Source organism: Chiloscyllium plagiosum, unplaced genomic scaffold (assembly GCF_037043375.1).
Source record: "Chiloscyllium plagiosum isolate Xiang-an unplaced genomic scaffold, Cpla_swu_hap1 HiC_scaffold_2, whole genome shotgun sequence".
NCBI classification, from domain to species: domain Eukaryota; kingdom Metazoa; phylum Chordata; class Chondrichthyes; order Orectolobiformes; family Hemiscylliidae; genus Chiloscyllium; species Chiloscyllium plagiosum.
This window is the reverse complement of record NW_028270140.1, coordinates 110,824,755-110,849,115: the sequence shown is the minus strand read 5'-3', so window position 1 is coordinate 110,849,115 and position 24,361 is coordinate 110,824,755. Positions and strand designations below refer to the sequence as shown.

Sequence of the window (24,361 nt, the reverse complement as noted above, 5' to 3'; positions counted from 1 at the left end):
GGCAGTAAATGCTGACCCAGCCAGTAACACCCACATGCCATAAATAAAAGGAAAAAAAACTACTTAGCCAAAACAGTGGGAAAATTTTGCACCAGGTCCCAACTTCAATGATTCCCACATCATGCTCATTCATTTGTACTTGTTTTAGCAATCAACCACTCTCATTACAAATGCTGTGAGCAATCAGAAAAAAAGATGTTAATTTTGTCTTTTTATCACTTTTGCTGGCTTTAACCTTATTGCGTACTTTTATGTTTGTGCATTTTGTCCCTTTCTGTCACATTTTACATTCCTTACCTAAACTATCCTCTTGTCCTTCCATTTTGACTTTCACAAAATTCTCCTCACAGGAATCTTACTCCTACAAATCAACTTAAAGCTCTCTCCACAGCTCCAGTATTATGGCATTCCAGGATACTGGTCCCACCATATTTTGGATAAAGGCATCCCAAAGGTATAGCTCCCATTTTTCCAGTACCCATGTCAGTGCCCTGTGAATCAAATTAAAATTTCCTTTCCCTCACATGAATCTGTGAGCACACATTCATCTCTAATCTTATTTATTCTGTGCCAATTTGCATGTGGCTCAGGAAATATTTCAGAGATTTATTAGCTTTGTGGATCTGTTTTTAAATTTAGCCTCTCAATGCACATACTCCCTCAGCAGAAACTCCTTCTTAATACTATCAATGTCGCTTATACCCAAGTGGACCACGACAACTGAATTCCTCCCCTCCCATTCCAAGATCCTCTCCATCCCAGGGAGACGTCCTTAACCTTGCCATCAGGCAGACAGTTACTTTTGGTTTGTGTGCTGAATGCCGTGGATTGCTGCTGGATGAGTAATGTAATTGTAATGCAATATACAACATGAACAGATACCATGCGACAATGCATTCACTGATATGGGACCAGATTTCAGAAGGTGTGGTAGAGTACAGTGACATCAAGGCAACCGAGAATGACATTAATGTGCGACATGATAAACAGACAAGAAGGGATAAAGAATACAGATCTAAAAGCAAATCAGCAGGTAAGTCTAGAGGTTACAAAAATAATAAAATGTCAAAATTAAAGGCACTGTACTTGAATGTGTGCAGCATTTGAAACAAAACAAATGAACTAACAATACAATTGATGTAAATAAGTCCACCCAGTGGCCATTGCTGAGATGTGGCTACTACATTACCTAGAATATTGAAGGGTTCATATCATTCCATAGAATCTCCACAATGTGGAAACAGGCCATGTGGCCCATTGAGTCTAACACTCTGAAGAGCATCCCACCCAGATGCAGTCCCCTACCTTATCCCGTAACTCTATATTTACGATGGCTAGTTCACCTAACCTACTCGTCCTTGAATATTAAGGACAATCTTTCCATGGCCAATCCACCTAAACTGCATACCTTTGGGCTGTGGGTGGAAACCAAAACACCCGGAGGAAACCCATGCAGACATGGGGAGAATGTGTAAACTCCACACAGGCAGTCACTCAAGGTTAGAATCAAACTTGGATCCCTGGTATTGTGAGGCAGCAGTACTAATCATTTTCTTAGACAAACATGTGAAACCAACCAGAGATCAGGTTATTCTAGACTTGGTTTTGACCAATAAGATAGAATTAATTACTGACGTCATAGTGAAATCAGTCCTGGGTAGCAGGAATCATATAATGATTAAATTTTACACAGAGTTTGTGGGTAAGAAGTATGACTACTATTCGGAATTTAAAAGCAATTATGAGGGTGTGAAAGCAGAGATGGTGAAAGTAAATTGCCAATTCAGTTAAATGAAAGGTCAATAGAGATGCAATGGCAAATATTTCAGGGGATATTACAGAAAGCGAATAATTGATTCCTTACAACAAATAAGAAAGATTCTTAAAGATAGACCCACCATTCATGGCTAACTAAAACAGTCAAAGTCAAAAATGGTCTCAAACTCAAGGAAAATTCACGGATTTATGCGAAGATAGGTTTCAGATCAGAAGGTTGGATAGAACATATAAAAAAAGCAAAAAGGTACTAAAACATTAATAAGGAGGGAAAATTAAAGTATGAGACAAAATTTGCCAAAAATATAAAAACAGATAGGAAAAGCTGTTCAGATATTTGCAAAAGAAAACAGTTAACAAAGTTCGTTCAAGTGTTGTTGGAAATCTGCATCAAATATCACAGTGTTGGAAGCCATCACAGCCAGGCTAATGCTTCAGGCTGAACATAACTCAAACCTTTGATCTTTCGGTTCTCCCCGCAGAGGCTGACTGATCTGCTGAATTCTTCCTGTGTTCTCTGTGTGAATTTTGTTTTTGTGCAATCAATCAATTTTTATTCTTATGTTAGGATAATCTAGATGATCTGTTATGTATGCTGCATGCCAATTATTTGTTTGTACTCCTAATGTTTGATCTGATTCTAAATGTTATTGTCAACAAAGTCTTTTGTAGTTAAACTAACAGTTTCTTTTTGTTTGTTTTCAAAGCACTTCAACAAAACAATACTTTAGCAAAGCTCAGTATTAGAAACTTATAATCTGTTGTGAATTGGACAGAGAATTAATTTAAAATATTTTGTAAGCGTGAAAATCTGCTCTTTTGTCATCAAAAGACAAGGTAAAGCTACAAAAAAGGAATAATTAAGATTACAATAAGCAAATCAGACCTAAATGTTCTGGAGTGGCTTCAGACAGCTGGGAATCATTAGACTGTGTACATGTGTAACCATGAATATAGTTTATGTGTGTGTGGCAGTAAATCACTTGTTGAGATATACATTGTTTGAACATGTCTTCTTCAGTAATCCTTAATCCAGATTCCTCCACCTGTGTTTTCCTTCTTTGTTTAACAAACTAAGAACATACAAATTAAAAAGATTGGAGGCAGTTGCTGTCATTGGCTATCCTATCATTTGCTGGTTATCTTTAACAAAAAAAAACATATTATTGAGATGACACTTTTAATCTAAGAAAGACCCTGTTATGCCTCACAGGAGTGTTATCAAACAACATTTCATGCTGAGATATTCAAGGAGATATCATTATAAAATCATAGAAGCACAGAATGGTTACAGATCGGAAAGAGGCAATTTGCTCTGTCATGTCCATGCCAACTTTCTGCAAGAAGTATTAAGCTAATTTGACTCCCCTGCTTTTCCCAAATAGATCTGACATTTTTTTTCCTCTTCAAGTAATTATCCACTTTCCTTTTAAAAGCCACAATTGAATTTGTCTTCAGAACACTTTTAGTCAGTTTGTTGCAGAAGAAATTAACTTGCTAAGTAAAATAGCTTGTCCTATTGCATTTGGTTCTTTTGCCATTCTCTTTAAATGTCTTCTGGTCTTTGACCCTTCCACTGTTGGAAACAATTCTCCATTTGTCTGAAAAAATCAACTCCATAGAACATAGAACATAGAACAATACAGCACAGAACAGGCCCTTTGGCCCACGATGTTGTGCCAAACATTTCCTAGCTTAAGCACCCATCCATGTACCTATCCAATTGCCGCTTAAAGGTCACCAATGATTCTGACTCTGCCACTCCCACAGGCAGTGCATTCCATGCCCCCACCACTCTCTGGGTAAACAACCTACTCCTGACATCCCCCCTATACCTTCCACCCTTCACCTTAAATTTATGTCCCCTTGTAACACTCTGTTGTACCGGGGAAAAAGTCTCTGACTGTATACTCTATCTATTCCCCTGATCATCTTATGAACCTCTATCAAGTCACCCCTTATCCTTTGCCATTCCAATGAGAAAAGGCCTAGCCCTCTCAACCTATCCTCGTACGACCCATTCTCCATTCCAGGCAACATCCTGGTAAATCTTCTCTGCACCCTCTCCAAAGCTTCCACATCTTTCCTAAAATGAGGCAACCAGAACTGCACACAGTACTCCAAATGTGGCCTTACCAAGGTCCTGTACAGCTGAAACATCACCTCACGACGCTTGAATTCAATCCCTCTGCTAATGAACGCTAATACACCATAGGCCTTCTTACAAGCTCTATCCACCTGAGTGGCAACTTTCAAAGATCTATGAACATAGACCCCAAGATCCCTCTGCTCCTCCACCTTACTAAGAACCCTACCGTTAACCCTGTATTCCACATTCTTATTTGCCCTTCCAAAATGGACAACCTCACACTTGACAGGGTTGAACTCCATCTGCCACTCCTCAGCCCAGCTCTGCATCATATCTAAGTCCCTTTGCAGCCGACAACAGCCCTCCTAACTATCCACAACTCCACCAATCTTCGTATCATCTGCAAATTTACTGACCCACCCTTCAACTCCCTCTTCCAAGTCATTAATAAAAATTACAAACAGCAGAGGACCCAGAACTGATCCCTGCCGAACTCCACTTGTAACTGGGCTCCAGGCTGAATATTTACCATCTACCACCACTCTCTGACTTCGACCGGTTAGCCAGTTCTCTATCCAACTGGCCAAACTTCCCACTATCCCATGCCTCCTGACTTTCCACATAAGCCTACCATGGGGAACCTTATCAAATGCCTTATTAAAATCCATGTACACTACATCCACTGCTCTACCCTCATCCACATGCTTGGTCACCTCCTCAAAGAATTCAATAAGACTTGTAAGGCAAGACCTACCCCTCACAAATCCGTGCTGGCTGTCTCGAATCAAGCTGTGTCTTTCCAGATACTCATAAATCCTATCCCTCAGTACCCTTTCCATTACTTTGCCTAGCACCGAAGTAAGACTAACTGGCCTGTAATTCCTGGGGTTATCTCTATTCCCTTTTTTGAATAGGGGCACAACATTCGCCACTCTCCAATCCCCTGGTACCACCCCCGTTGACAGTGAAGTTGAAAAGATCATTGCCAACGGTTCTGCAATTTCCTCTCTTGCTTTCCACATAATCCTAGGATATATCCCGTCAGGCCCGGGGGACTTGTCTATCCTCAAGTTTTTCAAAATGCCCAACACATCTTCCTTCCTAATAAGTATCTCCTCTAGCTTACCAGTCCATTTCATACTCTCCTCTTCAACAATACGGTACCTCTCATTTGTAAATACTGAAGAAAAGTACTCATTCAAGACCTCTCCTATCTCTTCCGACTCAATACCCAGTCTCCCACTACTGTCCTTGATCGGACCTACCATCGTTCTCGTCATTCTCATGTTTCTCACATACGCATAAAAGGCCTTGGGGTTATCCTTGATCCTACCCGCCAAAGATTTTTCATGCCCTCTCTTAGCTCTCCTAATCCCTTTCTTCAGCTACCTCCTGGCTATCCTGTATCCCTCCAACGCTCTGTCTGAACCTTGTTTCCTCAATCTTATGTAAGCCTCCTTCTTCCTCTTTACAAGACATTCAACCTCCCTCGTCAACCAAGGTTCCCTCACACGACTATCTCTTTCCTGCCTGACAGGTGCATACATATCAAGGACACATCGTATCTGTTCCTTGAAAAGGTTCCACATTTCAACGACATCCTTCCCTGACAGCCTGTGCTCCCAATTTATGCTCCTCAGATCCTATCTTGCAGCATCGTATTTACCCTTCCCCCAGTTGTAAAACCTGCCCTGTTGCATGCACCTATCTCTCTCCATAACCAAGGTGAAAGTCACAGAATTGTGGTCACCATCACCAAAATGCTCACCCACTAACAAGCCCATCACTTGTCCTGGTTCGTTACCAAGTACCAAATCCAATATGGCCTCCCCTCTGGTTGGACAATCTACATACTGAGTTAGAAAAGCTTCCTGGACACACTGCACAAACACCGCCCCGTCCAATCTACTTGATCTAAAGAGCTTCTAATCAATATTTGGGAAGTTGAAATCGCCCATGACTACTATCCTGTGGCTTCTGCACCCTTCCAAAATCTGTTTCCCAATCTGTTTCTCCACATCTCTGCTGCTATTGGGGGGCCTATAGTAAACACCCAACAAAGTGACTGCTCCTTTCCTATTTCTGACTTCAGCTCATACTACCTCCAAAGGCAGATCCCCCTCGAACTGCCTTTCTGCAGCCATTATACCATTTCTAATTAGCAACGCCACCCCCCCTAATCTCACTGAAACATCTGTAACCAGGAACCTCCAACAACCATTCCTGTCCCTCTTCTATCCACGTTTCCGTGATGGCCACAACATCATAGTCCCAAGTACCGATCCACGCCTTAAGTTCACCCACCTTATTTCTGATACTCCTTGCGTTGAAGTATACACACTTGAGCCCATCTCAGTGTCTGCAAGTACTCCCTGTCAGTGCTACCTTCTCCACAGCCTCCCTACATTCTTGGACATCCTGACAAACAGCTAGCCTCCTTGCTGGACTACAAGTCCGGATCCCATCCCCCTGCCAAATTAGTTTAAACCCCCCCGAAGAGTGCTAGCAAACCTACCCCCCAGGATATTGGTGCCCTTCTGGTTCAGGTGCAACCCGTCCTGTTTGTACAGGTCCCACCTTCCCCAGAATGCAGTCAAATTGTCCAAATACCTGAAGCCCTCCCTCCTACACCATCCTTGCAGCCATGTGTTCAACTGCACTCTCTCCCTATTCCTTGCCTCACTGTCACGTGGCACCGGCAACAACCCAGAGATGACGACTCTGTCCGTCCTAGCTTTTAGCTTCCAGCCTAACTCCCTGAGCTCATGAATGACCTCCCCACCCTTCTTCCTACCTATGTCGTTAGTGCCAACGTGCACCACGACTTCTGGCTGCACACCCTCCCCCTTAAGGATTCTGAAAACACGGTCCGAGACGTCTCGGACCCTGGCACCCGGAAGGCAACAAACCATCCAAGAGTCTCGCCCATGTCCACAGAACCGCCTGTCTGTCCCTCTAACTATAGAGTCTCCTATAACTAGCACTCTCCTCCTCTCCCCCTTTCCCTTCTGAGCCTCAGAGCCAGACCTCGTGCCAGAGACCCGGTCACTGCAGCTTATCCCTGCTAGGCCGTCCCGCCCAACAGTATCCAAAGCGGTATACTTATTGTTGAGGGGAACAACCACAGGGGATCCCTGCACTACCTGCTACCTCCCCTTCCCACCTCTAACTGTTACCCAGCTACCTCTGTTCTCTGGCGTAACTATGTCCCTGTAGCTTCTATCTATCACTCTCTCAGCCTCTCGAATAATCCTCAGTTCATCCAACTCCAGCTCCAGTTCCCCAAGGTGGTCTGTGAGGAGCTGGAGCTGGCTGCACTTCCTGCAGGTGAAGTCGGCAGGAGCATCGGTGGTCACCCCTACCTCGCACATCCTGCAGGAGGAACATTCCACTGCCTGCGCTGCCATAACTCTATACTTAGTCTCCAAAACAAGAACACTAAGTAGTTTACCTGTTCAGCCGACTGAATCCTTTAGGTTAGAGGAGGAGGGAGGGTGGGAGACACTACACGTGTAGTGTCTCGGGTTACTTCTCCACTCAAACGTCTTACCTTCCCAGAAGCCTCTGTTGACAACTTCGGGTTCCCGCTCCTAGTTGAAAACAAACACAGACTGCGAAAAGAAAAACATTAATTTAAACTGTTCTCCGCTTACCTTCCGGCTCCCCTCTCTGTGCGCCTGCTGTAGCACTGAGGATTCTCTAATCTATCCGTATCACGAAAGTCCATAATGCTTAGAATAATTCTTGTGAATATTTTCACTTCTTCTCCAATGCTTTCACATTCTTCATGAACTGCAGTGGCTAGCATTTAACAAACACTCCAGTTGAGGACAAGCCAGTGGAGGGTAGAAGATTATAGCCAGTGTTTCCATAATATCCACCCATGCTTCCCTCAGTATTCTCAGATACACACCAATACAAACCAGGAAAGGCTTAGTATAACTTTTACATTTGAAATTTGGTTAATCCTTGCTTTAATTAAATTTCACCTGCAATGTGCCTGTTCAGCCCACTGACCTATCTATGCCCCTCTGGTGATCACTTCCTTCTTTTCATTTCACCATACGCCTAAATTCTGAAATTGTTCCCTTTGAACCCAAGTCTAGGATAACAATGCCAATCAAGAAAAGTAGTGACGGCACGGTGGCACTGTGGTTAGCACTGCTGCCTCACAGCGCCAGAGACCCAGGTTCAATTCCTGCCTCAGGCGACTGACTGTGTGGAGTTTGCACATTCTCCCCGTGTCTGCGTGGGTTTCCTCCGGGTGCTCCAGTTTCCTCCCACAGTCCAAAGATATGCAGGTTAGGTGAATTGGCCATACTAAATTGCCCGTAGTGTTAGGTAAGGGGTAAATGTAGGGGTATGGATGGGTTGCGGGTCAGTGTGGACTTGTTGGGCCGAAGGGCCTGTTTCCACACTGTAATGTAATCTAATCTAATCTAATAATGGTCCCTGGGAATCCTCTTCCTCCAACTGATAAACAACCATCCGCCACTTTTCTATGTTCCCTGTTGCTCACTCAAATTAGCATTGATGCAGTCACATCTTTTTCGTATTAGAAAAGCTTCAAGTTTATTTGCTTAGCTATGTTCATCAGATGGATGTTGATAAAAGATCTAAGGTGTACTGTGCAGTAAAATAACCACTGAGTGACAATCTCCTGAGCGTCCATACCTCTACAAAGATATCTGCAACTAAGATATGAAAGTGGCAAGTTGATACGGACAAATAAGAGGCAATTATTGATGGCTGTGACCTTTGGAAGCTGACTGTTTAAAGGAGAATTCGAAGACGTGAAGAGAAACACAAAATTTAGCTGGTCAAGAAAAGGGCCTAGAGAAAGTAAAGGCCAGTGAATTGTTCACCTTCTGAGCCACTGTTGCTCTGGAGGCACATTAGGCAATGCTTAGCACAGATTTTACCACAAGGCACAAGTCATCCTCTTATAATACAAACAGCTGTCACCAAATTTGCTGATATGCCTTTACATGATACTTTATCAAATGAATTTTGAAGGTCTGTGCACACCACATCAACTGTATTAATCTCATCAATCCTCTTTGCTCCCACACCAAGAAACTCAATCAAATTAGTTGATCATAATTTGTCTCTAATTTATCTGTTTGACATTCCTTAATTACTGCACATTTGTCCAAGTGATTAAGTTTGTCTCAGATTATCATTTCTGAAAACATTCCCACCACCAATGTTAGCCTGGGTTAAGCCTAACATCCTTCCTTAGAACAATAGCATAACAATTGCATTTTTCAAGCCCCTCGGCATGTCCCCCCGTATGTAAACAGAATCGGAAGATTATAAGAACATAAGTGAAAAGAGCAAAGGTAAGCCATCTGGCCCCGCAAGCCTGCTCTGCCATTCAACAAGATCATGGCTGATTTTTTTCATGAAGCATGCTCCACTTACTCATCTGCTCACTATAACCCTTAATTCCTTTATTGTTCAAAAATCTATCTATCCATGCCTTAAAAAGCATCAACTGCTTCACTGGTAGGGAATTCCACAGATTCATAATCTTTTGGGTGAAGAGGTTCGTCCTCAACTCAGTCTCTGGTCTACTCCACTTTATTTTGAGACTATGTCCCCTAGTTCTAGTTTCACCCGGCAGTGGAAATAACCTCCCAGTCTCTATCTTATCCCTTTATAAATTTATATACTTCGATAAGACCCCCGCTCCTCCCCCATTCTTCTAAATTCCAATGAATATAGTTTCAGACTACTCAATCTCTCCTCATAAGGTAACCCTCTCAAATCCAGAATCAACCCAGTGAACCTTCTCTGCATCCCCTCCAGTGCCAGTACATTCTTTCTCAAGTAAGGTAACCAAAACTGTACACAGTATTCCAGGTGTGGCCTCACCAGCACTCCATACAGCTGCAACACAACCTCCCTGCTTTTCAACTCCATCCCTCTAGCAATAAAGGAGAATATTTCATTTGCCTTCTTGATTATCTGCTGCACCTGCAAGCCAACCTTTTGTGTTTCATGTACAAGGGTACCAAGGTCCCTCTGCACAGCAACATGCTGCAATTTTTCACCATTTAAATAATAGTCCTTTTTGCTGTTATGCCTACCAAAATGGATGACCTCAAATTACCAACATTGTACTCCATCTGCCAGACCCTTGCCCACTCACTTAACCTATCGATATCCTTCTACAGGCTTTTAGTGTCCTCTGCATACTTGCTCTACCACTCATCTTAGCGTCATATGTGAACTTTGACACACTACTCTTGGTCCCCAATTCACAGCTATTTATGTAAATTGCAAGCAATTAAGGTCCCAATTATAGTCTAGATTAGAGTGGTGTTGGAAAAGCACAGCAGGTCAGGCAGCATCCAAGGAGCAGGAAAACTGACCTTTCGGGCAAAAGCCCTTCATCATTCTTGATGAAGGGCTTTTGCCCGAAATGTCGATTTTCCTGCTCCTCGAATGCTGCCTGACCTGCTGTGCTTTTCCAGCACCACTCTAATCTAGACGTTGATTTCCAGCATCTGCAGTCCTCAGTTTTGCCCAGAGTCCCAATTATATCCAGTTCTTTCACAATTTCATCCTTCCCTCAGTATTCTCACACGGGTACTCTCAGATGCATCTAATCAACTCCTGGTAATTTATCAACTTTAAGTACAGCCAGGCTTTCTAATGCTTCCTCTTTATCAAACAGTTGGTCAAGCAGTCCTAAACTTTTAAAGAAAGAGGAAGACATTAGGAGAGAGCTGAAGGCACTGCCACCACTTACAATCAGGAAGGTACAAAAGGCCACAATTGGAGGGTTGTAAACATTTGGGAGAATTGAATAGCTGAGGAAATTACAGAGATCGATAGGTCTCAAAGTTTGTGCGAAGATTTGTAGCTCGGGTGCTCGTTGTTGTGGTTCTGTTCGCCGAGCTGGAAGTTTTTGTTGCAAACGTTTTGTCCCCTGGCTAGGCGACATCATCAGTGCTTGGGAGCCTCCTGCGAAGCGCTTCTTTGATGTTTCCTCCGGTGTTTATAGTGGTCTGTCCCTGCCGCTTCCGGTTGTCAGTTTCAGCTGTCCGCTGTAGTGGTTGGTATATTGGGTCCAGGTCGATGTGTTTGTTGATGGAGTTTGTGGATGAATGCCATGCCTCTAGGAATTCCCTGGCTGTTCTCTGTCTGGCTTGCCCTATGATAGTAGTGTTGTCCCAGTCGAATTCATGTTGTTTGTTGTCTGTGTGTGTGGCTACTAAGGATAGCTGGTCGTGTCGTTTCGTGGCTAGTTGATGTTCATGTATGCGGATTGTTAGCTGTCTTCCTGTTTGTCCTATATAGTGATTAGTGCAGTCCTTGCATGGTATTTTGTACACTACATTCATCTTGCTCATGTTGGGTATCGGGTCCTTCGTTCTGGTGAGTTGTTGTCTGAGCGTGGCTGTTGGTTTGTGTGCCGTTATGAGTCCTAGGGGTCGCAGTAGTCTGGCTGTCAGTTCCGAGATGCTCCTGATGTATGGTAGTACAATGTGTCAGATGGAGTACAATGTGTCAGATACAGACCACCAGTCAACAACCCACAAGCCAGGGAAACAGCCCAGCAGAACGGATTCAGGATGATCCAGGTAATGATCACAGACGCGCACAACCGACTTCACAGATACAGACATGAAATTACGCGCCAAAAGTCGTTAATTTCAAAAACCACGAATCAGGAATGGACCCGGACCATAGAACAGGTTGTCACCATAGGACAGAACAGGACAACACACCGCAAAAAAACGGCACTAAAAGAAAAAATGGCCAAACTAACACACAACAAAGAGGACACTACAACACACACCTGGGTTAAAAACCTCTCCCACAGACAGCTCACAGACACGGAAAGAACAATACTGGCCAAGGGACTCAACTACAACCACAGGGACGCCAAGACAGCAGACTTCCTAGCAGCACTAGAATGCACACTCAGGAACAATGGACTGACAGAAGAGACACAACAAACAGTGAGACAAACGGTCGTACCTCTGATAATAAGGAAAAGACAAACACATAACCTCAACACCAAGGAGAGGGAAGCACTGAAATCACTAAGAAACAATAAGAACATAATCATACTACCAGCAGATAAAGGCCGAATGACGGTCATCCTAGATAAATCTGATTACATCCAAAAAGCACAACAACTACTTGCAGATATCAACACCTACCAAATGAAGGAATTTGACCCCACACCACAACTCACCAATAAGATAAATAACACACTAAGGAATCTACAAAAAAACGGACAGATAACCTGAGCTGACCTACAATGAATGAAACCGGAAAGCAACAACACCCCCAGATTCTATGGATTACCTAAAGTACACAAACCAGACATCCCACTCAGACCCATAGTATCACTGCCAGGGACACCATCATACAAACTGGCCAAAGAACTACAACAGAAACTGAAACACCTGGCCAGCAGATCCAAACACTCTATACAATCAACACAGGAATTCTTGGACATCATCAGAAATATACACATAGACAAAGAAGAAACCATGATATCATTCGACGTGACGGCACTGTTCACTTCGATTGACAAAACCCTAGCCAGAGAAACAATAGCCAACCTACTGGACATACAGAACAGAAAACAGGACGCTGAACCTATCAACAAAGATGGCATACTTAAACTACTGGACTTGTGCCTCACAACACACTTCACACTCAACAACCAGATATACGAATAAATCAACGGAACACCCATGGGATCACCAATCTCGGGAATCATAGCAGAGGCAGTTATGCAAAGGTTAGAACAAACAGTCCTACCACAAATTCAACCCAAACTCTGGGTCAGATATGTCGATGACACGTTCGTAATCATTAAAAACACGGAAATAGAAAAAACACACCGGATCATCAACGCCACACTCACAGGAATCCGATTCACGAGAGAAGAAGAAAAGGATAGCCAACTCCCATTCCTAGACGTGATGGTACAGCGAACACCAAACGGAGAATTCACTACAAGGGTATACAGGAAAGCCACACACACAAACCAAGTCCTAAACTATGAAAGTAACCACCCCAACACACACAAATGAAGCTGCATCAGGACACTATTCAAAAGGGCCACAACACACTGCAGTACACCAGAACTGCAAAAAGAAGAAGAGGAACACCTATACAAGGTATCCATGCAGCTGATGCAGCTACCACCCCCACGCTGATTGATGATGTCACTTCTGCCCCCATCATGGCCACTCCCACAGCCACTTCCGCCCTCACATCATCGCCGATGCCACACGCTCAGTGACTTCCGCCACCCCTACTGCCGTGTCTGCCACCACTTCCGCCCCCACCAGTGCCACTCACCTGCATTCTGCTGACACGCCCCCCACAGACCCCACTGTCACTATCCCCACCCCCCAGAACCCCGAGGGGAACACTACCCATGCTCATGACTCTACCCACATTCCCCCCACCATCGCACCCACTCCAGGTACTGGCTCCGACCCCACTCCCAGCTCTACACCCACACCAGCTCCCAGCTCCCAGCTCCCAGCCCTGCCGAGTTTTCACCATCCCTCCAGACCTCCCCCTCACTGAGGACGAACGATCAGTCCTCAGCAAAGGACTCACCTTCGTCCCCCCCCGTCCACGCATCAATGAATTTAATACACGCCGTGACATCGAACAATTCTTCCGTCGCCTCCGCCTCCGAGCTTACTTTCACAATCAGCATTCCCGCCCATCTTCCGAGGACCCCTTTGCCCACCTCCAACACACTGCATCCACCTGGACACCCCGTGCTGGCCTATTACCTGCCCACGACCTCTTCATTTCCAACTTCTGCCGGGACATTAACCGCCTCAACCTGTCGACCCCCCTCCCCCACTCCAACCTCTCACCCTCACAACGCGCAGCCCTCCAATCCCTCTACTCCAATCCTGACCTCACCATCTCGCTGAAGCCAACTCGAGGACACCTCTTCCTACCGCCCCCTTGACCATGACCCCAACCCCCATCACCAAACCATCATCTCCCAGGCCATACAGAACCTCATCACCTCAGGAGATCTCCCACCCACAGCTTCCAACCTCATAGTCCGGGAACCCCGCACTGCCCGGTTCTACCTCCTTCCCAAGATCCACAAGCCTGACCACCCTGGTCGACCCATTGTCTCAGCATGCTCCTGCCCCACTGAACTCATCTCTATCTACCTTGACACTGTCCTATCCCCCCTAGTCCAGGAACTCCCCACATACGTTCGAGACACCACCCACGCCCTCCACCTCCTCCACGACATCCGTTTCCCCGGCCCCCAACGCCTCATCTTCACCATGGATATCCAATCCCTCTACACCTCCATCCGCCATGACCAGGGCCTCCAAGCCCTCCGTTTTTTCCTCTCCAGATGTTCCTAACAGTACCCCTCCACCGACACTCTCATTCGTTTGACCAAACTGGTCCTCACCCTTAACAATTTCTCCTTTGAATCCTCCCACTTCCTCCAGACCAAAGGGGTAGCCATGGGCACACGTATGGGCCCCAGCTATGCCTGTCTCTTTGTTGGCTACGTAGAGCAGTTGATCTTCCGTAATTACACCGGCACCACTCCCCACCTCTTCCTCCGCTACATTGATGACTGCATTGGCGCCACCTCGTGCTCCCGCGAGGAGGTTGAGCAATTCATCAACTTCACCAACACATTCCACCCTGACCTTAAATTTACCTGGACCATCTCTGACACCTCCCTCCCCTTCCTGGACCTCTCCATCTCCATCAGTGACGACCGACTTGACACTGATATTTTTTACAAACCCACTGACTCCCACAGCTAACTGGATTACACCTCTTCCCACCCTATCTCTTGCAAAAATGCCATCCCGTATTCCTAATTCCTCCGCCTCCGCCGTATCTGCTCCCAGGAGGACCAGTTCCACCATAGAACACACCAGATGGCCTCCTTCTTTAGAGACCGCAATTTCCCTTCCCACGTGGTTAAAGATGCCCTCCAACGCATCTCGTCCACATCCCGCACCTCCGCCCTCAGACCCCACCCCTCCAACCGCAACAAGGGCAGAACCTTCCACCCTACCAACCTTCGCATAAACCAAATCATCTGCCGACATTTCCACCACCTCCAAACAGACCCCACCACCAGGGATATATTTCCCTCCCCACCCCTCTCCGCCTTCCACAAAGACCGTTCCCTCCGTGACTACCTGGTCAGGTCCACGCCCCCCTATGACCCACCCTCCCATCCTGGCACTTTCCCCTGCCACCGCAGGAACTGTAAAACCTGTGCCCACACCTCCTCCCTCACCTCCATCCAAGGTCCTAAAGGAGCCTTCCACATCCATCAAAGTTTTACCTGCACATCCACTAGTATCATTTATTGTATCCGTTGCTCCCGATGCGGTCTCCTCTACATTGGGGAGACTGGCGCCTCCTAGCAGAGCGCTTTAGGGAACATCTCCGAGACACCCGCACCAATCAACCAAACCGCCCCGTGGCTCAACATTTCAACTCCCCCTTCCACTCTGCCGAGGATATGGAGGTGCTGGGCCTCCTCCACCGCCGCTCCCTCACCACCAGATGCATGGAAGAAGAACGCCTCATCTTCCGCCTCGGAACACTTCAACCCCAGGGCATCAATGTGGATTTCAACAGCTTCCTCATTTCCCCTTCCCCAACTCATCCTAGTTTCTAACCTCCAGCAAAACTGTCCCCTTGACTTGTCCGGACTTGTCCGACCTGCCCAACTCCTTTTCCACCTATCCACTCCACCCTCTCCTCCCTGACCTATCACCTTCATCTCCTCCCCCACTCACCTATTGTACTCTATGCTACTCTCTCCCCACCCCCACCCTCCTCTAGCTTATCTCTCCACGCTTCAGGCTCTCTGCCTTTATTCCTGATGAAGGGCTTTTGCCCGAAACGTCGATTTCGAAGCTCCTCGGATGCTGCCTGAATTGCTGTGCTCTTCCAGCACCACTGATCCAGTATCATAGGGCAAGCCAGACAGAGAACAGCCAGGGAATTCCTAGAGGCATGGCATTCCTCCACAAACTCCATCAACAAACACATCGATCTGGACCCAATATACCAACCACTACAGCGGACAGCTGAAACTGACAACCGGAAGCGGCAGGGACAGACCACTATAAACACCGGAGGAAACATCAAAGAAGCGCTTCGCAGGAGGCTCCCAAGCACTGATGATGTCGCCTAGCCAGGGGACGAAACGTTTGCAACAAAAACTTCCAGCTCGGCGAACAGAACCACAACATCGATAGGTCTTTTCTGGGAGGGTTGGGGGGAGGGTGGTGATGGTTTGAAAACTAGAATTAAAATATTATACAATTCATGGGAACGCTCTGGGTAATGTTGTACAGAGACCAAGGAGTTCAGTAATATAGTTCTTTGAAATTTGCGTCAGAGGTAGATAGGGTAGTTAAGAAGACATTTAGCACACTTGCATTCATTGCTCAGACCTTTAAGTACAGGAGTTGAGACATAATGTTGAGGTGGTTAGTGAGGTGCCTTCTGAAGTAATGAGTGCAGTTCAAGTTACTCTGCTATAGGAAGGATATTATTAAATTGAAGAGAGTTCAGAAAAGGTTTACCAGGATGTTGCCGGGAATGGACGGTTTGAGTTATAAGAAAAGGCCGGACAGGCTGGGACATTTTTCAGTGTAATGTAGGAGGTTGAGAGGTAACCTTATAAAAGTTTGTAAAACAATGAGGAGCATAGATAAGGTGATTAGCAAAGTTATTTTCCCTAAGGTGGGAGAGTTCAAAACTAGGGGGCATTTTTTCAGGTGAGAGGAGAACGATTTCAAAAGAACATGAAGTGTAACATTTTTATGCAAAGAATGATTCATATGTGGAATGAACTGCCAGAGAAAGTGGTGATTGTCAGTATAGTTAGAACGTTTAAAAGACGCCTGGATAAGTACAAGTATTGGAAAGATTTGGAGGCATATCACCAAATGCATGCAGGTGGGACTAGTTTAGTTTGGGAACATGGTCAGCTTGGACTAGTTGGACAAAGGGGCTGTTTCCAGATTGTATGGCTCTATGACTATTAAAGTTGAGGAATAACTTAGTCAGGAGATACTGGTTAATAATCAGAGATATAGCAATTGTATCAAGTGGCACAACTCCATGAGAACCAATCTGCACAACCAATTGAGATACAATAACATTCGAAAAAATTGATGACTCAGATTTCTAGAATGATCATGGAGTCTAAAGAAAGCTCAATGCTTGAAAATTATTGTGACCATGAAATCATATAGGCTTTTGCAATCCTTAAATACCATCTACAGTATTCAGTTATAGACAAAAAAAATACTGCAGATGCTAGAATCCGAAGTAAACAGGCAGGAGGCTGGAAGAACACGGCAAGCCAAGTAGCCTCACGAGGTGGAGAAGTTGACGTTTCGGGTGTAACCCTTCTTCAGGACTGGGTTAGACGTAGGGGCAGCTGCAGATAAAGGGGGTGACAGGGGCAGGGTGGTGAAGTGGGGATAGGTGAACACAGGTAGAGGGTATGACCTGTTTGGTTAATGGGAGGAATGAATCCAATTGGTGGCAAGGAGGAGTGGAAGGGAGATGGAAGGGCTGGGATGAGAGTCGGGGGATGGGGAGGGAGGTATTCAGTTGATTAATTAATTCACTTGTTCCATGACAGAAGTTTACGTTTTCTTAAAGTTTTCTGACTAGAACAAAAGAAATGAAGGAGAATGAAAATATTTCATGTTTCAGCATTCTAATTCACAGTTATCATGTTGTTTACTTGGGCTTCTTGCAGACAGTGATCAATGGCTGAGCCAAAAATTCCGATTAGTACGCTCACACAAAATAAAAATCAATGAACAAAAGAGATGTACTTACAGTATGAGAAAAGACAGCCTCAGCATTGGAAGCACCAAGTCAGTAGAATGTTGATTAATTTAAGAAGCTTGTAAAATGTCAATGGATTACTTTACACGGAAGCATATTTTACCAACTAGTGGCCTAAAGAAAGATGATTGCATTAGATCAGCAGAATGCAAGCATTTTTAAAACTTGAGCAATGCTGGCAAAAGGAGCTTCTCTCTAAAGTACCCTGATTACTTGCAGAACACAGCCCTCCAGAAATATTGACTTAAGCACAATGTAATTAGAGGATCAAGTCATGTTTAAGATCGTTTTATCGCGTATTTAAGGACTTAACCACTTTCTAGGCATGGATTAATTAAGGTTTGGGTTCTCAATTTGAAATCTGAAAACATGAGTGTATCTACTCTGAAATAGAAACAAAATAACAAATCTATCCTTCCTACCAGAGCTGCCTTGGATATTGAGCAATGAAGACAGGAATTAAAAAGCATCTGCCCGAGTACTCAAGTTTGCCTGCTATCCAATAACACTTGAAATAATAGTGATAATAGAAATTTTACAATTAACTTATAAGATTGCATCATACAAATGGTGGAATGTATCAAAAGCAGCATATTGACTTGCTGCTCATGCAAGGATTTCTAATATCATATCACACTTCATTCCCATTTCAAATGGTTTGAATAGACATAAAATTGAAATTTCTTTAGATGATTATTTAAATTTGGCTTTCTCTCATCCCAATTTCTGAGTCCCGATGCTTACAGCTCCCATTTACTACATGTGCAGCAGTGGTACCCAAAAAATCAAGGTACTAAAATTACCGTCCCTTTTCACTTCTTAATCGCTCGACCAATATTTTAAAGTGCACTTCTACAAGATGTCCATGATGTTCACTTAGTTGAGTTGGGATCAAAAATATACATTTAAAGTATTTAAATTATGATCTTATTTTAGTAACAATTCAAAGAAGTTCTCAGTCCATGTCTCCATCACATGGATAATGACACAATGTTCTCATGGAGACTCAGGAAATGACAGGAAAGGGGTGTTGACATTACAAAAAGATAGCACGTGCTCCCCAGGTACACAATGAAATGGACGACAGTGACATAATCATTAATAAAAGGTAGGCAGGCTTCACCTCATAGATGTTAACTGCCAATCCATAACATAGGTCCTTTCTGACTTTCCTGGGAGCTGTCATGGTTGTTACACACTGCATGACATTTTTAGTTCTTCTAACTATTTGGCTAAGCTCTGTAAGTCAGAGCCTTGTTATGTATAAACAAAGGTTATTTCTTAACATAAATAGGAGTTCCTGGTGAAACTCAGCAGATCTGCCAGGGTTCTGATGAAGAGTCACCAGATTTGAAAGGTTAACTCTGCTTTCTCCCCACAGATGCTGCTAAGTCAGCTGAGTTTTGCCGGCAGTTTCTGTTTTTGTTTCAGATCTCCATCATCCACAATTCTTTGTTTCATTTCTTAATACCTGAGTCAAGCCACATTGAAAAGCCCAGACATACTATCTGAATGAACATTCACTTGAGCCATGATAGCACTAACACCAATGGAGCAGACAAATGGAGTGCTCACATGACTGTTCTACTGCTAGGACAGATCTTCGAGCATTTTGTGTTCTATCCCTGAAAGTGCATTTCAAATGGGGAGTCATCTATTTAATTCTGGGCAATTTTTCAGTGCAGTGGAAGCAGCAAATGAAAGCAGTATGGCAATAAATCCTTCTACCATCTGATGATGAAGGCCCCGATAATGGTGTATTCCTCAACACCAACCAACAATCAAAGCTTTTTGACAATAGTTGATTGCCTATCACCTTAACTAAATTAATCCTTTCTGGCAGCTTCCACCATATCCAGCTTCTATACTAACATTATCTCTTCCAATCCTTCATCCTTAAATCCCTTTGGTCCATTGTTCCTAGTGCCTGAACATTATTAAAATATTCTGCTTTGCTTTTCCCAAATCTTTGAAAACTAATTAGACAACCTGCCATTTATTCTTTGTGGCATTGAAGGTAATCCAGTTCTAATTGCAGGTTCTTGCTGTTTGTACTTTTGGCTATTTGATGTAAATTTGTCTGGTCAGTTATGAAGAGAACAGAGATATTTAGTCACAAAGCAGATCCCTTGTAATGCTACATGTGAATTATTCTGATTTACAACACTGATACTTAGTTTACTTTTCATAAAGTCAGCTTATTATGCCATTTCTCCATAGGCATAGAATCAGAATCTTAGAGATGTACAGCATGGAAACAGATCCTTCGGTCCAACACATCCATGCCAACCAGATATCCCAACCCAATCTAGTCCCACCTGCCAGCACCCGGCCCATATCCCTCCAAACCCTTCCTATTCATATACCCAACCAAATGCCTCTTAAATGTTGCAATTGTACCAGCCTCCACCACTTTCTCTAGCAGCTCATTCCATACGCGTACCACCCTCTGTGTAAAAAAGTTGCCCCTTAGGTCCCTTTTATATCTTTCCCCTCTCACCCTAAACCTATGCCCTCTAGTTCTGGACTCCCTAACCCCTGTGTATATTAGAAACAGCATACTCAAGTTTAGTTTGAATAGAGTGAGTTCTGTAATGGTTCTTCATTCTGTTCTTCATGCTTCATTGTGTAATTTTGTGAATAAAACTTTTAGTCAGCCTTGCTAACTTAATCCGGGTAATTTTCACTGTACACTTACCAAAGCAAATTGCAAAGTTATAGTCTGGGCTGCCTGCTTAAATATGTTTTGAGTAGTTTGGTCTAGTCCATAACAATGTCCTGAAGAAAATAGTCATCAAACTTAGTCTCAGGATAATTTGCTGAAAATCAAAAATTCAAATAAGAATGTTCTGTATCATCATAAAAATGGAACCTGGCATCAACCACAATCAAAACAAGATCTGCAAGAATTCTAATTACAATGCACTTCTCAGTGCTATATTTAGAATGAAGTAAATAAATAATAACACAATAAATTTATTCCTGTACTTGTTTCCTATCATCTATACTAAGAAACATAAGTCCCAGTTGTCTTTAATGTCAAATATTAAGACACTGTGAAGGAATTGTTGAATACTTTTGTACCACTATCCATCCAAGCCAATTAAGTATGTCCTGAAAATGTTAACAGACTTTGTTTTATTAGCAAATTAGGATAAAACAAAACAAATCAAATCTAATCTAATCTAATCTAAAAAAAATTATAGACTCATAGACATTTATAGCACAGAAAGAGGCAATTTGACCCATATGATTGTTCAATTCAATAAATGTCTGACAAATTAATCTCATTTTCCAGATCTTAGCCTATAGTACGAGAGGATGTGACAACACAAGTGAACATCTGAATTCCATTTAAACATTGCAAATATTTTTTGACTCAATCACCCTTTTAGCCAGAGTTCTAGACTTAAACCACCCACTGGGTGAAAACAATTTACTTGTTTACTTGCCTCTCAGCCTTAAATCTGTACTCCTGGCTCATAGAAAAATATGACTTCATATTCAGCATATCTATGTCCCTCATAATCTGAACAACCTTTATCAGGTCCCCTCTCAACTTTCATTGCACCAAGGACAATGATCCCAAGCCTATCCAATCTTTCCTGTCAGCTCAGACCCTCTAACCCTCTCAGCAACTTGGTAAATCTCCTTTGCATTTTTAAAAATGCAATCATGTCCTTCCAATAATGTGGTGACCAGAACTGCACACAGCACGACAACTGTGACCTAACCAGCATGTCACATTGATTCAGTAAAACCTCCTTGCTGCTGTAATCTATACCTTGACTAATAAAAGTAAGTATCCTATATTCCCTGTAAACCACCGTATCCATCTGCCCTGCTACCTCTAGGAATACATAGATATGCACACCAATGTCCCTCTAATCTTCAGTATTGTCCAGAGTCCTACCATTTATCGTGGTATTTTCTCACACTATTCCTGGTTGAATTAATTTGTTCCTGCTCTGAAAACCTGACCAATCTGTTAATGACCTCCTGAAATTTATAGCCACCCTTCTCACTATTTAGCCCCCTTCCAATTTTTTGTGCCATCCTGCATATTCTAACCTACTTCTGATTTAGGCCCAATTTTAATCAGTGGACGGATACACCTTTTCAACAGACCAATTACTTTGCTTTCAGTGAGTCAGTTTGCATCTTAGAATCCTTCAGGCATATTGTATTTTGGCATCTGTTTTCTAATAATGCCTTGGCATTCACTCTTCGATATCTTGACTACTTTACCGCTTTACAATACTGAAGTAGTCTCAAATTCAAAAATCTAATTCAAAACATTTCTTAGCTCTCAACTCTTATGTAAAGACAGTACTTAACATTTGCTCCTCATTCACTTATTCTTCTTCATTTGATCATTTTTTATTTTAAATCAACCTTTGTTAGAGGGCTGAGCTTTCTCTCTGCCCCTCATGAATCATCAGGGGTAAAGTGTGCTGCCACGTCATCCCTACTAATGATTTTTCTGTTCTGGATCATTATGTAATCCATTGAAGGAATGTCAGTAACGAGACAACACAGATTTAAATAATCCATCAAAGGTCCACAGGGAAATGATTAGAATTTATTTTTAAAAAGTGAATTGCCCTGTAATGGATCACACTACCTGAAAGAAAAGTGAAAGCAAAGTTAATAGTGGCATTCAAAGAAGTTGAATAGATGCAGCAAAAAGTTGCAATTACATATGGTATGTTTAGCATCACAGTGCATCCAAAGATGCTCAATAAAGCTAATATCAAACAAACTTTAACACTGAAGAAATGAAAAGATATTAGGACTTGTGATTAACAGCTTATTCAAAGGGAGTACCTAAAAGGAGGACATAGAGAAGAAGAGGAAGCTTCAGAAGGGAGGATTATATAACAAATCTTCTGAAAGGAACTGAAGCAGTTGCAAGGAGATGTCAAAATTAAAGCCTCATATGAGGATGCAAAGATCGTAGCAGTAATCCTAGCACTGACTACCACTCCCACCTGAAACGGCTGGGACGACAGAGCAATTGGTGGTACAACTGGATAGCAGGTTTTTGAGATGGGACTTTCTGTACTTGAGAAATTGAAATCTAATTGCTAACCTAATGGTCAACTGACTTAAATGAAGCAGGACAGCCATTCTTCCCCTGTGTTTGGTTCTTCACTGACCTTTTAACCAGAGAGATAGGGACCACAGAACCTAGGAAATCCAAAACTATGACATCAAATAGGGAATTCACAAGACACATTTTCACCCAAGAACTATTAAGAATGTGAAACTTGCTACCGCAGTGAGTGTTAATAAATAGTATAGATGCATTTAAGGGGATACAAGTCAAGTATAAAACAGAGATGGGGTACAATCGGATATTTCGATGAGAGAAAAAAAAAGATGGTCAAGTTGAGCTCAAGCTCTGCCATGGACTATTTGGAACACAAAACTCTTTCATGTACTGCGTATCCTTTGTAACACTGTCCCCATGCCAAGAAGCTAAGATCTGTCCTCACTACAGCTTGCAGAGCAATTACCCATTGCCTAAGACTCATTAAAGTCTACAATTTGTATCTGCTTGCTGGAGTTGCTCCAGCTGTAATAGAGGGGGTAAGTTATATGAAGAGGAGAACAGACAAAGCAGACAAGTAATGCTCATTATCTGCTCTTCCCAAAAGTGCCAGCAACTAAAAGGATGAGTTGAGGGGTATCTTTTTATGTACTATCCATATCTGAGATTTTGCAGTTTGATCAATGAAGAGAAAAGCAATCAAACACCTAATGACCTAGAGGAATCTCTACTAACAGAAGATCGTAAAATATGATCTACTCAGCAGTATCTCAATTGACTCGAAACTGTTCCATGTTTCTGCAAAGTGCTTGCACAAAAGTGAGGGTACAGTCATAAGAATTTAGTTGGCTGTTAGGGAGACATTATAAATGACAAAACATCTTCGAGAATATTCTTTATTGACACAGCCATGCAGCCCTAAAGATCTAATGGTCTTCGATTCTTGAACCAGACTTCTTGAACAGTCATAAGTAAACAGAGAGCAATAAAATGTTCTGAGCCAGGAGACCCGGCTTCAGGTCACAACTGCTCCAGGGGTCTGAACAGGTTGATTAGGAAAACATAAATAATTTATAATAAGTTTTTGAAACCTCTCATTGTTATAGAATTTGACCGTACTTGTCTATTTTGGATCATTAAAACAGTTTTCACAAAGATCCTTCCCTTTTTAAAAATTAGTTCCTTACATTTAGTGACATCAAATGTTTTGCTGGACTGAGCCTGTTAATTCTTAACAGCCGTGATCTCCACTAGTGTTGCTGATCATTGAGGTTTGTCCAGAAATTGCCTCAAATTAAAAATGTACCTCAAAGGCAATGTTAAAAATTCAAAATGGTATTAAAAATAAATAAGCAAAAGTGAGGACTGCAGATGCTGGAAACCAGAGTGGTGCTGGAAAAACACAGCAGGTCAGGCAGCACCCAAGGAGCAGGAAAATCAATGTTTCGGGCAAAAGCCCTTCATCAGGAATGGAGGCAGGAAGCCTCCAGGGTGGAGGCTTTACGCCACCTCTAAACGGACCCCACCACCAGGGATATATTTCCCTCCCCACCCCTTTCCGCCTTCCGCAA

General features: G+C 43.2%; 1 protein-coding gene across 1 annotated transcript in view; it reads left to right on the top strand.

Moving 5' to 3' along the window:
• The first annotated feature begins 891 nt into the window (after window positions 1-891).
• Window positions 892-24,361, top strand: part of LOC148151963 (uncharacterized) — a 44,845-nt gene continuing 21,375 nt past the window's right edge. The window contains exon 1 of the mRNA XM_087993992.1: window positions 892-1,033. Coding sequence (XP_087850118.1) covers window positions 892-1,033 — 142 coding nt within the window. The remainder of the gene's footprint in view (window positions 1,034-24,361) is intronic.